This window comes from Harmonia axyridis, chromosome 6, assembly GCF_914767665.1.
Source record: "Harmonia axyridis chromosome 6, icHarAxyr1.1, whole genome shotgun sequence".
In the NCBI taxonomy this organism is placed as follows: domain Eukaryota; kingdom Metazoa; phylum Arthropoda; class Insecta; order Coleoptera; family Coccinellidae; genus Harmonia; species Harmonia axyridis.
Window position 1 is genome coordinate 9,506,537 of NC_059506.1, and position 16,237 is coordinate 9,522,773.

Genomic DNA, 16,237 nt, shown 5'->3' on the forward strand with positions numbered 1-16,237 from the left:
TCAATGGTAAAACATATTTATGTGAGGAATAAAAAGTAAAAAGAGAAAAAAGTAATTTATATGTATGTATATAGTAAGTTATTTCAGCCATCGTGTAACGAACAAAACACGACACGAACGGCACAAGTGATTGTACACCAATGAATTCGTAAGCACTCTGCGAATACCAGTCGTCTAGTGTGTGACGTCACGACACTTACACGTACTATGAAATTCTTCTTCCAAGCTCAACTTCAAAGTCCCATAACTTTTTCATTTCTAGAGATATTTTAATGATTTTTCCACATTTTTGTTTCATTTTAATTAAATTTTTAGAATTAATCCTTAACAAAAAAATGAAAACTAGTCCATTACCTGTATCCGTTCCATTTGATCATTGATATGAAATTTTAGTAGTAAATTATCATTGAAACGATGGAAAACGTTATTCTCAAAAAAAGACACCTTGACGCTAAATTCCACTAAAACTACCACAACTACTATAAAAGAGATCCAAGTCGATTTTATTGTTTTCTTTCAATTGACAAATCTTTTTCCGTTAATGGGTCGGTATTTTGAACCAAAATCAATAAAAACAAATAATTTTGCTTTTTACAAATGATCAATGACAATACAGGTACTGAAATAAAAGAGTTCAGCAGGAAAAATCAGAAATCACGTGACTGATTAAGGGATATGTTAAGAGCCTTCAGACGGAAAATTTTAATTGAATTACAGAGCCATTTGATCTGAATCATGAAAAATTGTTCGTACAAAATTTCTCTATTTTTTCCGTACAATACGACAATACTAAATTAAAAAACAGAAATTCCCATTTGAAATTTCTCCACCGACAAGTAAATGGAGGAGGGTTCAACATAAGTGGACTTCGTCCTCAAAAACGTTAACGCTTTATTCTTATCTTTTTTCCGCAATACATTTTCTTTTCGAATTTTTGACTTATTCAGTGGATCGACGGAAGCAGATAACAGTTTTCAAATAATATTAAAAGGCAACTACAATAGTATATTCTAAAACAAGTTGCAGAATGGGCTCATATTCCAACACGAATGCGAAATTCGAAAACGAGCGACGAAGGAGCGAGTTTTCGTTCGTTGGAATTACCTTCTGCAACGAGTATTAGACGATATTTTCTCTATTTCAGTCAAGTTTCGTGAAATTTTGTCGAAATTCAATGAAAAATTCAGATTATGTATCCTAGTGACTTTTTTATTGTATCTTGGCAGTTGGTGTGACTGTTACGAAAATTGACAGATTACGGAATTCCAATATATGAATCGTATGTTTCGAATTTAGACATAATTTACAATTACCCATTAAATTCGTGAATTATGTCTGACGAAATCGATTTAACACTACCAGAATTAAGAGAATTTGCAAATAATGTAGCAAATTATTTCACTATATCCCCAAATTATATGATATTTTATTGACGTTTGCCAAATTTTGATAGGATTGGAAGTCAGCATAGGCAACCACACGAAAAATATATCCGAAAACGATGCTGTAATGAGTTCATTACAGCATTGTTTTTAGAACTGTAATGGACTCATTACGGTACTGAAATAGAGAAATAAATCTTATTTTATCGCAGATATCGTCTACTTGGATTGTTCCTTCGATTGTTTAGACATAATCCATGACTTTAAATGGACTTTCCTTTCAAATTACCTTATCTAAATACATAGTTCAGATGTGAAATGATTCCGATATGAATGTGGAAGGGGATTTTTCAAACATCAGCAATCACGCTCAACAAATGAACATTACAGATCACTTCGTTATTTCCCAGGACTTTTAGTGAAGAACAGAACTCGTAGAAGAGTAGTTGTTTCATCAAACACTCATTTTTCAATCTTTTGACAAGTAAAAACTGCGCTAACTAACTAAAAATGGAACCATACCCGCTTCAACAGCGTATTGAAATATGCTCATATTCGCTCAAGAACTGAGAATATTGCAGATATAGCTCGTAGTGTTGACGAAAACCCAGGTTTGTCGATTCCTTGTCGATATTGTAGAATTAGGCATTCCACAAACGACTTTAGAATGTATTTTTCGTGAAGACTTCGGTCTTTGACTTTTCAGTTTACACAAGAACACAAGTCGGTCCATTGCCAATAACGTCGTATTTTTGCTGGTAGTCTTTGAAATGCATCAAAATGATCCGGATATTAATCGAAATGACTAAATGAAAGGAAATTGCTAGGATAGTTGATTACAAACAAAGATCTCGAGGACATATCCCTCATTATTCCTTATGGTCCTGGACTCGAATATCACGCAGGTAGGTATAGCTGACTGCTGACGTGGTGACGTTGGTTGTTGTCCTGTATTCCACAGGGTCTGCCTACTGAACCACAAATGAGCGGCTTGCTTCTGTTGTTGATTCCATTTATTTGTCATTTCCCACGAAGTGTTACCTATCCCAACAATTCTTCACTGTACTGATGAGGGCCGAAAGCACAAAATAGGTATCTACGGTAAGCGCTTCTCATCAAGAGATATATCCACGAGTACTATCTTTGTTATTAATCTAAATATCTTCTTCATTGATGAGGGGCATTATCACCTCGGAAGCTACCTTATTAAGTAGAATTGAAATTCCAAAAATGATTAATGAAATAAATAAATAAAATAGGGCTATCGGAATGCTACAGGGTGGCCTAACTCAGATTGTTGTAGCGGAAAGGCTCAAGTCAGCCAAAGTGTGATATCTCGACTTTAGAAGGACTTTTACAGGGAGACAGGTTCCGTGTTGGAAAGACAAAGGCTTGGAGGGCGACGAAAAACAATACCTGCCAGGATCGTTTCATCACCGTTTCGGCGAGAAGAAACCCTACATCTACGTGAAGAATACTACGAAATACTCTTCAAAATGCAGATGGGGTCCAAGTTTCCATCGAAACCATCAGACGACGTTTGAGTGAGGTGAATCTGGGTTCTAGACGTCCATTAAGAGGAGTTACATTAACACGTGACCATAAGCGTCAAAGACTGGAGTGGGCAAAACAACATATCAGTTAAAACAATCATTGGCGTAGTGTCCCTTTCACTGATGAATCCAGATATGTATTTTCAGATTTTTGAAGAATAAGGGTATAGACAATCCCACGCACACCCCGTTATCGTCTCTATGTCCAAGAAGTCCACCCATTCCGAGGGGGTAGTGTTATGGTATGGGCCTGAATATGTTTCAACGGGCGCACAGATCTACACATTTTTCCTAGGAGTATGACCGCCTTACACTATAGAGAGCATGTCATTGACAATGTTGTGCCAAATTTTCACGCTGCTATTGGTGAAACTTTTTAATTTCTAGACAAAAACGCTAGACCACATCGTGCAGCCAAGTTGAGAATGCGCGCGAAGAGCTTGGTATTCCACATTTACCAATACCTCAGCACTCACCAGATTTGAATTGCATAGAACATACATGGGATATGCTCCAAAGAAGATAAGATAATCATCAACCTACCCCAGAATCCTTGAATGATCTGAGAGAGCTTCTGCCCCGTTTATGGAACCAAATTCCTCAAGAAATGTTCAACAACCTTGTGTGTAGTATGCAAAGAAGATGTAAAGCTGTTATTGATGCCCGTGGGGGCCACACATTGTATTGATAGTCTTAAAATGCTTGAATTCTCTGAGAATACATTTCCGTTATTTTACTCGATTTTTCTTAACCACGCTGTATACGCTGCAGACCTACGGGCTAAAATTAATTTTATTTCTTGCAATTTGAAATCATTAATATGTATTTTCATCACAAAAATCTCATTTAAACTATATTTTTCTGCAATTTAAGTCAACATCCCTAACTCATATGGAGCAGTTTCGTTGGAAAGTAAATCATTGTAGAGGAAATTAATCGATTCAATCAACTGAAATCGTAACAATAACATAAAATGAATCTTCTAGTTTTTCATTCTCTGTAGAATACAAAGTGTTGTATCTTGTGACAATTGAAAAAAGTATCGAAATTGAAGATACTAATATAATTTTCATTGAGAAAAAAAATTCGGATCAACTTACCACAGTCAATTTCTTTTGATAGCCAGTTGCACTTTCCAATGGGAAAAGAGGCGAATTGTGACCAACAGTTCTCTCCCACTGACCGTGGAAATCGTATGTCATAACGTTGATGAAGTCGAGGTATTTCGAAATTTCCGGTACGTCATAACCTGCCGCTATAGCTTCAAAGGATGCTGGTACAGCTGCAGTTAGTAGAAGTCTAGGTTGTCCGCTAGTCTTAGCTTCTCCTTCGAAGGCCACTCGCAGCTCCTTGAGCAAATTCAAATAAGCAGCTCTGTCATCAGCTCCTCTTGGATATTCCCAGTCTACGTCCAGACCATTGAACTGGTAGTCTCTTAGGAATTCTATAGCGTCATACACGAATTGGTTCATTCGAAAAACGTTTCCTGTCAGTTCTTTGAATGGCGTCGATCCGAAAGCCCATCCTCCGATGGCAAGTAAAACCTAAAGAAACGAAACTATTTCATTTCAATTCGAGCTACATGAAGTCGGAGCTCTTTCAAACTAAAGAGTTCAAAGTGACCAAAATCTCAGCTGGCAAGATTATGGCTTCCGTTTTTTTAGACTTGAAACCGTTACAAGCAATATTCCATATTGTTATTAGATCAATTGTGTTTAGAAAAAAAAAGTCCTCGAATGAAGAAAAAAAAAATCTCTTCCACAAAGATAATGCTACTTGTTACAAATCCATGAAAACCATGGTCGAATTAAGCGAATTGCGCTTCCAGCTTATTATCCAGATCTGAAACACTGTGATAACTAGATTTTTACAGATCCCAAAAGAATACTCCAGGAAGAAATGTTTGCTCTAATGAAGAAATAATTGCCGAGGTTGAAGTCTATTCTGCAGCAAAACCGAATCTTTCTTTAGAAAAGAAATCGAAAAGTTATAGAAGCGTTAGACTATGGTGCCACTCTTGAAAGTAACTATGTTGAAGAATAAAGTGGAATATTAATTATACTGGTTAGGCCTGGCACTATTTGAGTGAGGGGATAATAACAGTTTCAATTCCGAGTGACATTGTACTGTTCAATTTCTTGAGGTTATTTAAATCAAATTACACTCGTGATAAGATTCTGTTGGTTTTCGAAACTTTCAAGTTGAAAAAAAGTTTGTTTTTTTTCATATTACGCGAGCGGATCTGTGGATAAAAGGTATTAACTGATATAATACACTTACCTTCAGATCAGGATTCTTATCTCTCAAGGCAATGACTCTTTCATACATCTCTGGATCTTTATCATTAGATTCTGTTAGTTTATATTCTTTCAATGTAGCAAAGGCATATACAACATGAGTGCACAAACTGGGGTTTATATCTTCAGGAGTGAATTTTCCGGCACTTGGACGTTTCTGAGACCAACTTGTCATATAACAGAAGACTTGTGGTTTTCGAACTGAAATTAAAAACCAAATTCTGAATTTTATTTTGAATGAGAAATATTATTCATGATATCATATGGAGGAAATCATTTCTATTTACTAGGTTCATTCAAAGAAAATGCTCACTTTTTTTATTGATGACGTTTTTTCCAGAAGACTTCTTGCCAGGTTTTCTTATCCTCTTCGAAACTTCTCCGGGAGAAATTTTGATTGCTGCAGGTTTTTCTATAACTTCCTCCTCTTCTTCTTCGTCTTCTATACCCCCGGCAACTTTAGCCCAATCCACGTCTTTGGTATCTTTTCCTCTAGATATACCTCTGAGTTCTTCCCTGAAAACATTGTATTGCTTTTCAGATATTCTATACTCGGAATCAAATATTTGATTCCCTTTTTATGAACATATAGTGGTCGATAATTTAGGTGCGCAACTAAGTTCTCGTTGGTTGTCAATAGATGGCTTCAGCTGGTTACTTAATAAAACACACTGGCAAGGGCGGATCCAGGCGATGTTTGGGGGAGGCATACTAAGTCACGGTTCATATAAGATACCAAAATAGCGGAATTTTTTGTTGGTTTCTACTGAGTGTTTTTAAAGAAAGATGTATTTTAGTAATTCATACCATATTCAGTTTCCATAATTTCTGTAGTACAAAAACAAGTTCGAACAATTTGACATATTCCATAAATATAAGTAGATTTATTTAATGAGAAAACTCGGGCACAAAAAAATATAAGGTATAGTTGAAAGAAATCAATTATTTTTGCATGATTTAGGTCAAATATGCGCCGTTCTGTTCGAAAACTGGTTGCCATTTTGAAGGTTTGTGTGTGCCTCTCTCTTAGAAGCCCTCGTCCCTTTTGACAAAAAATTGAGACAGTCGATATTCACAAGTCTCTGTTGAAGTGAATTATTCTCCAGCAAAATGTTCGCCATAGACAGGAAACACTTGGTGCCAGGTCTTCACTATAAGGTGGATACCTAAGAACCTCTGGCTAGTCACTGTCGATGTGTGTGGCCTAGCGTTGTCCACATGGAATACAATTCCTCTCCTATTGCTGATTTTGGGCGATTGCTTTCTTCAGTCGGTCCAATTGTTGACAGTACAGTTCCGAGTAAACATTTGTGCTTAAGGGGAGCATAGTAGATTATTCCCTGCTAATCCCCTCAAACACACAGCAAAATCTTGCTGACCATTTCCGACGGCTCACCGCGTTTCAACTGGGACAGTTTTCGCTAGACGCAGTCGTAAGTGATCCACTTTTCATCATCAGTAACCAACCTTAAAAAAAATGGGGCGATTTTGTTGCAATTCAGCAGCGATTCGCATATGGAAATGGGTCCAAAAGGTTTTTTGCGGTAACTCGTGTGGTATCCATACATCATCTAGCTTCTTATTGCCATCTTCAGCACTTAAGCAATCGAAACAGGACTCGACAAGGTCCGTGATTTTATCGATATGTTCGCCAATTGTCCTTCCAGTGCGCGGTGTGGCCATCTTGGCGGTGTGATGCATCTTTCACAACGAAATTAAAGGAACGTAATCGACGAAACCAAAATTGCGCATAATTGGCTATAACAGTATCAAGACAATGAACTCTATTTACCTTTTCAGCCGCTTTTGAGCCTAAAAATGGTGAATCATATGGCTTTACCATAGAACTGAAGAATACAATTGACTGAACTGAACTGACACTTTGTCAAAATCAAAATTATTGGGCCTTATAGTATTTGATTGTATTTAGAACAAATTTATTCATCTGAAGAATACTATAGTTACTTAATAAAATGTGCCTTTCATTTTGAATTAATCCCAAACATCAGGCAAACGGAGAATGTAAACAAAAATCCGCTTTAGGGTCAGCCAATCAAAAACGAGACCAGGCGTGTCGCCTATGTGGTTTATTTAGTCACTGTAGTGGTGGTTACAGTGACTTTATACTACGAGTCACTGTTGTGCTGGTCATAGACATAATAATAAGGACTTGTTAGAGAGAAATTATTGAAATCCATGTATTTCAACAAAGATAAAATAGTTATGGCAAAACATTGATTTTGTGATTCGATTGTGTGTTTTGTTCTGATGATTACATTCCATTTACTAAGTGTTTTTTTGCAATTTTTGTACTTATTTCAAAACTAATAAACAATTTCAAATGTGCCTGCTTCCTGTTCAGCTTATTATTGAGTTATCAGATCCAAAACAAGGTCGGGCGTGAAAGAACTGAGACAGAAATGTTAATGAGATGGAATGAGAAAGAAACACTACAAAACCTTCTGCCACAGCCGTAATATGTAGTAATGGCAGAGGACTAGAGGCTAGAGCTTTAATACAGCGCTTAACACAATAAATTTAACTTCGAATTATTCACCTCATAGCACCAATGAGGGGATATTTGACCTCCCCACCACACACTGTACCAGAAAAGTCATCCATATCAACTGTCCAAACCATTGCACCACCGAACCCGCTTTCTTTGATCCAGTTCATCTTGATTCTAATAGATTTCTCATCATCAAATCCAATCCACTGATCTCCATAGACAGCATATGGTACTTTCATCTCTTCATCGAATACGTAGCTAGCGCCATTCTGAAGAAGTTCGCATATCTGTAACAATAATCATGGGTATATCAGCCCATTGGATCTACAAAATTGGCAGCGTTCGAAAATAAATATTTGAACGACGTTTGTTATGAATGAATATGACCCTCTAAATTTTTGAAAACTCGTTACAGAATTCTACGCGGCTTATGTCGTTTCAATCAGTAATGCGCCACTGCTGGCTTGACTACTGTTACATTTTCAACGCACATATTTAGTGTTTTCATAGAGGGATTTTTTTTGCGTTTCTATGGTGTTGAGAACTTTATACGATTGTTTAGATATCGGAAATTCATTATCACTTTGTACACAAGTTTTTTGTGTGAAATAATATGGCGACTTATTTTATTTGGTTTAACTTATTGGTGGAACAATCCTATGCAATTGAATCTTCGGTGTTAAGAATAACTTGAATGGAATGGAGAGTCACTACACAAGTTCATCTTCGGATTGGAGTTCTTGGGAAAGAAAAATGTCGTGATGCATTGGATAAATCCAAATCCGGAGTTGAAAATATTTGACCATTTTGTTCGAGTTTCGAAGCGAATAAGCCCTGATCCGAATCTCTCCGTCAGGTGTTTATCATAATTTTTTATATATATAGATAATATGAGATGTTGTTCCATACGTTCTTGCATATTTGATGATAATAGGTAATATAATGAACCCTGAGTGAGTTCACCAATCATTAGATCAACTAAATCGCTATTAAATTCAAGTTTTTTCACTTGAAGCGAAATTTAAAAATAAAAAACCGATTATTAATAACTTCTCAACAAAAAAGATTTAAACACAAATAGTAGAAACATTTCATAAATATGTGCAAATCGAAGAAACACAAGATGCACCAATAAATTTTATCAACGTAGAAGAAACTGCAAGTGCTTTTTCCAGAAGATAAGTTGCTATGCGCCGACTTCCAACACTCTCAATAAACTGTCAGTTAACACGGCTGGAGATGTTTCTCCACTGACCAAAGATAAAAGAGAAACGAAATGGAATGTCAATAATTACCGAAAATCTGACCAATAATACTGAAATCGAAAAACAAAGTGGACAACCGTGATTAACGAAAAAAAATATTTCCATCACTGGAAGGAGTCAACATGGCGGATGCGCATTTATGTTGAGCTAGGAATGGTACTTCAAGTCTGACTTGAATATGAAATATTAATGGAATGTGGAATTCTTTTTCTATATATCATGAATAACCGTCAGCGATAACTAATGCTTAGAAGGAGTCCAAGGCAGTCTGAAATGTGATGAAGAGCATATCAAAGAAAAAACATCATCTGAAGCGAAAATACCCCCCATAAATATATAAAACTTGGATGATGGATGATGATTGGATTATATTCTGAGAAAAGAAAAAATCATACGAAATTCAAGAAGGGAGAGAACTTTGAATAGTTCTACTCGTTTGAGGTAGCAGAAGATAAAATACTGACGACGGTGAAGATGATGAAGAATGAGGCCTCATCTGGTTACGATGACATCGTTCTGAACTCAATAAAAAGAAATATCAAGAGACTGATGAAACCTATTCATTTCATTATGAATGGAATCTTCAAAAGTGGCATCTTTATAGTTATTCTTAAGGACACTCTTATGAAGCCATGCAATAAAAAAAGTGATCTGGATGAATTCACAAACTAGAGGCCAATCAGCCTCATAATATCCTTTGCTGAACTCATAGAGAAAATTCTAGCAAATCGACTTCTGACTTTCTTTCGGAAATTCAAGATACTGAGCGATAGACAACATGGATTCACTATAAGAAAAAATTCTGAGACAGCTATGTTTGAGTTCACATAGATAGTCGATTATGTTATACCGGCTAGTCTCTTTGTTGATTTCTCTAAGGCCTCTAAAACTGTTGACCACAATATACTTAAAAAAAACTAGAGTATGAGGAATTAGAGGATTGCCGCTTAAACTACTTGGAAGTTATCTGGCGAACCATATACAACTTGTTATTTTATGTGAAACTGAATCTGCCTTCAGCAGAAGATATTATTAGAAAGGTCCCGCAGGGCTCCATTCTGGGTTCTATTCTTTTTATAGTTCACATAGATGACCTGCCGAATGAAATATGAAGTAAGAAAGCAATCATGATTGAGGAAGTAGAACTAATGGCAGCGGAAGATACCTACGCATTTGACCTAAGGGGTTTTCCATTAATCACGTGATCTTTTTTTAGCATTTTTTAACCCCCCTCCCCCATTGGTGATACGTAGTGAGGTTTAAGACCACCCCCCTCCCCCTTCTCAACATCAGGTGTATTTTTAGTACCTACAACGAATCTTAAAATTTTCTGAATATTATCTTAATTTAAATAGAGGTATAAACTATAATCTTATTTTATTCTGAAATTAAGGACCATAATAAAAATGTCTACACCAGGTTGCAAGTTTTTTTTTATTGCCATAACAATAATAATAAACGAAGAGTGTAATCATAGGAAAAACATGTATTGTACTAGTACATGAATATATTTAATGTATATTGTCCTCGGATCACGGATTAGCAAGACATTCTTCAACACTAAATAATACATACACGAGATATCTTACTACACCCCCCTCCCCCTTGTGTTATTTTCGTGATTTTTATCAAACCCCTCCCCCCCCTTTCAAGCCTCACGTGATTAATGGACAACCCCTAAAGAGAGAGGCATATCTGATGGTTCAGGACCAATTTGAAGTGATATTAATACCTCTTTGTATGTAGATGACACCAATAATCTCATATCTTCCAAAAATGTTGAATCAGTGACTAGTCACTAGTAATTGTTACTGAGATCTCTAGACCTGATGATTCTTTAGAGACTTGTTTGCATTTGGTTGTATGTAATTAATAAATACTTTGAAAATAAATATCTTTGTTTTTGTTTTAATTAATGAGATGGTAATATAGTATTTCATCTGAAAATGGATAGAAACAATTCACTCACTTCATAATATGCTAAAAATCCGGATTCCTTTGTATACGTTCCCTCTTTGCCACCACCAGTGCTAGGGGAATGAACCTTATATTTGGCGGTGTTGGTCAACGTGAAGGATCTTCCATATGTGGGCATACCGATAACCATTTTTTCTTTAGGAGCTCCTAGTTTCACCCACAACTTGGCAGCATGTTCAACATTTAGTTGTTTCTGATATTGACTGTCAGAGCTCGGCGAGAAGAGAGGAGCATTGTGGCCTGTAAATATCAAACAATAACAATAATTTTTATAATCGAATTTGTTAGGTATTTGTTCGAATCGAATATAATCAATTATATAATATAATCCAGATAACAAGTACCAAAAAACTCAAGAAATTCAATAATAAAATTGTTGATTTTCAAATATTCTGTTTAGAATATTTTTGAGATCTTCTTGACTTCTTCCTACCAACTAACCTGATTTTAGCTCAAATGGATAGATGACCTTTTCTTTTCTCAAAAATACGATTTTCTAATTACCCACTCACAAGCAGTGCCGTATCTATGGCGTGGCAAAGGTGGCACTTGCCACGGGTCCAAGGTCTGCAGGGGCGCCCAAAAATATCAAGAGAAAAAAATATTGAAGCACCAGACATATTGATTCGTAAGATCACAACTCGGTTTTCATGAATACGCCTCGCAACGAGCAATACCGAGGAATCTGGAAACCAAGGACGGAGATCTTTTTTTCTTGGTGAAAGGGGTTTACTCATATAAACAAACCAAAAAGTATTTTACTAGACCAGAGTTTTTTTCACAGTACCAGTGCTTCACCAAAAAATTGTTCTGGTGGAAAGCAGGTACCATTCTAGAAAAAATATCACCCTGTTGATTTGCATACAAAATAAGCATATCACATGAAAACTTGAAATCGGAAGATTAAACATCTTGTAAAGGGAAGGGGCTTAAAGAAAAAAACTTGAATTTTAACACCGGTATCTCAAAACCAAAGCGTTAGCGGATTCAAGTTTTTTCTTAAAATGAGAGAAATCGAGAAATCTGTCATTTTCATTTGTACACATTAGGAACACCGTTTAGATATAATCAATTCCAAACTGATATCTGCACAATTAAATTGCAATTTGAATGAATCACAATAAATTGTTTAACATGGCCCAGACGATTTTTCGATGCAAATTGCTTAGTTCAGTACTTTGATAACTACAGTATTGAAATTTTGTGACGAAAATGAAACAAAAAAACGAAAACAACGATTGAGTGTATACCGATTGCGAATGCAAAAATCACAGATGGAAAATAAGGGGCGACGCCGACTAAGCAGATAGATAAAGGAAAATAATAAACCTCGAACATAGATGTGCTCTTGGTGCAGTAAAAGTGCTCATCTTGAAAGTAGAATTTGCGTAGTAAGCTTAAAATAATCATAAAAAATATGACTTAAGTTATGAACAAAAAAATACTATAAGAAAATAATATCGATGAAAAAAATCTTAGAAAATGGGGGGCGCTGTCTAATATATTGCCATAGGCTCAATAGTACCTAGATACGGCTCTGCTCACAAGTCTAGATTTACTCCTTCTTAACCTATAAAAGGTTTCAATTCTAGGGAGTAATCCAGGGACGTTTGGTTTTCACGAAAGATTTTTTATGGTTAAATTTGTATGTTCTGAGCAGATTCCAAGACAAGCAGCACGCTTTTGTTTTCAGATTCCATAAAGTTGGGCGGTCCCCAGGGAAGACACCTGGGGTAATTGTTCTTATTTCATACTGATACATTACAAAGGAATAAATGCTTAGTTACTGTAACTATAAACATTGTCATAACTCCCTTGGGAGTTAAACAGGGCAGTTATAGATCTTTAACTCCCTCTAAAGTGTTCACAAAAACAAACCGACAGTTGTCGAATTTACCACTAAAGTTGTTACCCATTGCAAGGATTTTCTATTAAACGGTTGTCACTGTTAATGACTGTATTCAAACATGAAGTTGTTTCCCTTCTTTCATCTGACATGCCAGCTAACATTCTTGCAGTTTTGTTTTCAATCCCATGCTGTCGGCCAAATACCCTTCTGCCACCGTTGAACTTCGCCATCCACCATGTCTCTTCAATGTTGTCATATTTGCTCCTGCATTGACCAAGGCAGTCGCAGAAGTCCTTCGCAGACAATGTCCTGTGAATGTTTCTGGATTCGGCAATTCCAAAAAACTAGTAATTTTGCTTGTAATTTTCTCGAATGTATTTTTTCCAACCGGTTGAACTGAGCTACGTAGAAGCATATACTTCCTCACTAGACTCAATGCAGAGAACTCGTTTTCTTCCACAAAAGTAAATCTCTCACGAATATCTGTTTTACTTTCCGGAATGTCAACCACCATAACAGAGCCCCTATCTTCGATGTGATTAATTTTCATATTCAAAAGTTCTTGACATCTACAGCCCCCGAAATAACCCATAATCAAAACTACCTGTGAAACAGAACAATGAATGTGCAATCGTTACAGTTTGCATTACATGCCTTATGAAGTAAGTATTCTTGATCAGACGCATTCTTCAAAAATTTGACAATATCTTCCCGACTAAACACTTGAGACTTTTTTGGCTCATAGCATTTACTTTTGCGTTTGAGAAACGCTTCCAATTCGTGAAATTTACTTCCATCTATGTTATCATGTATTCTCATCATCAATTTTAGCATTGACCACTTAGTCCACAGCGAATTAGGACTATACAATTCAGACTGTAAGAAAAATAAACCAATTCACATATTAGACTAAAAGAATAAATAGATACCATCTCTTGAAAATACGCCAACATTACAGTTTCACTCGTGTTATTACTATCCATACGGTTAACTTCCATCCACTGCAGAAATTTGTCATATTCCTTTTTGTACTTAAGTTCCGACTTTGTTGGTAGTAGTACGGAACGAGCTTTTTCAGTCTTTTCCAACAAATCTCTTGAAATCTCAATTCTCTCTGAGTTTGCATTCATTTTCACAAATTTGAATATGATGAAAAACACGATATGACAAATATCTACAATGTTGTCAGTGACATTTCCATGGCAACCATGCCTACTCAATTCTTAATAAAGATAATTCGTTTTGTTCTGAAAACCAAAACAATTTGGTTTTTATATTTCATGCAATATGAAACAACGCAACGCAACAATCCCTCGGGACTTTCGTCCCTCGGGATTGAAATCTGTTGCCCTCTGTGGTTAAAACCCTCATAACTCCCTTGATACATAAATAACTAATCTTTATGTTCATACTGGATACTATTACATTTATTACTTCTTTCTTGTTTCTTTAATTCTTTTATTTCATATTCAATTGTAATATACAAGGTGTTTCCAATTTTACTGTGAACCTTCGAGGACGTGTTAGAAAGACTCATTTGCTGTCGTTTGAGCCATATTTATTGAAAACCAAAAATCAACAGTTTACGAGTTATTTGAGTTCTTGTTATTTTCAAAAGAATTCTCATCTCAATTCATTCTCATTCAGTTTTCTCTACGTTGATCAAATTTGATTATAATTTTGGATTATTTTGGTGGCCAGCGAGAAATCTGGATCTAACACCGTTAGGATAGACGAAACAGCGAGAAGATTGAGAGTAAATTTCGAGCAGAAAGTATCAACTAAAGAAATAAGAAAGAGGGTACGTGCTTATATAAGGAATGGTGGAGGACATTTCAGGAAATAAGAAATTTGGCATGTTTTCAAAATTATTTTATCATAAATAAAATTCGAAATTCGAAAGTTGCAGGCAAATTTATATGAGAAATTTATTATTCTTTTCTTTATATACCAAAACTAACTTTCAAATCATACTAATTCTTATTCAACAACTAATACAGCATAGTTTTGTTTTCTTCATACATATTATATCCGTTTCTGATGAAAATAATCCAAAATTTAAATAAAACTCAAATGAAGTAAGATGACAAATTTTTAAAAAAACGCAAGATCTCAAATAACTAGGAGTCAGTTTATCGATGAATATGGCCTAATCGACAGTAAATGAATTTTACTGACATATCCTTTAAGGTTCACGTCTAATTTGGAAATACCCTGTATATGTCGTCAATTTTTAGTGGAGCGGAGGGATAGAGCGGATTTTGTTAGGATGAAGAGGAGGTCCTTGAATGTAATATGTAAATAGGTCAGCTTGTTCCGTGAAAAAATACACAAACCAGTGACTGCATCTATACGGGAGGAAAGAGTTTTTTTTATCTGTACACTTGTGTCATACGCTGAAATGTATGATGTCCCGTTTATATTTCCTGAGCTAATAATGAGATTTCATCTACACATGCTTTAGTCTTTGAAGTCAATAATTTTCGTATTGCTTATCTCAAAAGAATATAAATATATTGATGATGCTCGTGATCCGCTTTGTCCAATTTTTACTTGCGGATGATCTGATACTTCAGTTAAGTCGTTGGTCGACGTTTCAGGACTGCAGTCGGATCTGCAGGCAGTTGAAGAGTTGTATGCAACCAATTCCTTTACAATTAACATCAATAATTGTCAATTCATGGTAATCTCCTTTTAAAATTTGCTATAGACATATTCTCATATTTGTCTTTAAACTCTTTCGAGTACTTCTTTATTCTCCTGAACTGTTATCCCAGTTCAATTTGTTTCTTTCAAGATTCGTCAAGAGATTCAATCTGTTTAGGCCTGCCTTATCGAGAACGAATTATTGTTTTCATTATGCAGAGAATGTGATTTTTTTCCTGAATTTGTGTAATTGTTCATTTGTATGATTTTTTATGGTAAAATATAAGTTTGTATGGTTGATGATTTGATCATTTTCTTCTGGAGAAACGTTTTGCATTGTGTATTGATAAATATCAAGTGTAATTAAGGGATAAACTGAAGTTGATTGATAATAATTATTCATTTGCTTCGAGCGTACATATTGAATTAAAAAATAAAGAGGGTGAATTACCTGTTTCTCTTTCCCATTTTCCATGAAAATCATAAGCCATGAGATTGATAAAATCCAAATAAGATGCAACAGCTGGTACATCATATCCTGCTTTAATGTTATCAGGTCCAACTGGTACAGCTGCAGAAAGAAGCAGTCGCGGTTTCTTGATTTCTTGGGCCTCTGCGTCGAAGGCTTCACGAAGTTCTGGAAGATAATGTGGTTATTGACATTATATTTATGAATTTAATCTTGAATATCTGACATTGATAATATTTTCGAATAATTTGCTTTCAAGTCGCTGGTATGAGTATCTCTAAATTGATATC

General features: G+C 35.5%; 2 protein-coding genes across 3 annotated transcripts in view; both read right to left on the reverse strand.

The window, feature by feature from the left end:
* Positions 1-16,237, reverse strand: part of LOC123681944 (probable chitinase 10) — a 93,460-nt gene that overhangs the window by 7,984 nt on the left and 69,239 nt on the right. For both annotated transcript variants that reach the window (XM_045620327.1, XM_045620328.1), the window contains exons 5-10: positions 15,930-16,115; positions 10,976-11,223; positions 7,790-8,028; positions 5,546-5,748; positions 5,216-5,433; positions 4,036-4,479 (exon numbers count right to left, since the gene is read on the reverse strand). In XM_045620327.1, coding sequence (XP_045476283.1) covers positions 4,036-4,479; positions 5,216-5,433; positions 5,546-5,748; positions 7,790-8,028; positions 10,976-11,223; positions 15,930-16,115 — 1,538 coding nt within the window. The remainder of the gene's footprint in view (positions 1-4,035; positions 4,480-5,215; positions 5,434-5,545; positions 5,749-7,789; positions 8,029-10,975; positions 11,224-15,929; positions 16,116-16,237) is intronic.
* On the reverse strand, positions 12,975-13,835 carry LOC123681945. Its single transcript, XM_045620329.1, has 2 exons — positions 13,487-13,835; positions 12,975-13,436 (listed from the first exon to the last, which is right to left on the reverse strand). Exons 1-2 carry the CDS (start codon positions 13,664-13,666, stop codon positions 12,987-12,989), a joined length of 630 nt encoding a protein of 209 aa, XP_045476285.1. The 5' UTR covers positions 13,667-13,835; the 3' UTR covers positions 12,975-12,986.

Excerpts from the sequence above, each read along its gene's own strand:
- LOC123681945 (XM_045620329.1), bottom strand. The coding sequence starts at position 13,666 with ATGCTAAAATTGATGATGAGAATACATGATAACATAGATGGAAGTAAA. Across the intron at positions 13,437-13,486 it reads AAGAATACTTACTTCATAAG|GTAGTTTTGATTATGGGTTA; the intron begins GCATGTAATGCA and ends TCTGTTTCACAG.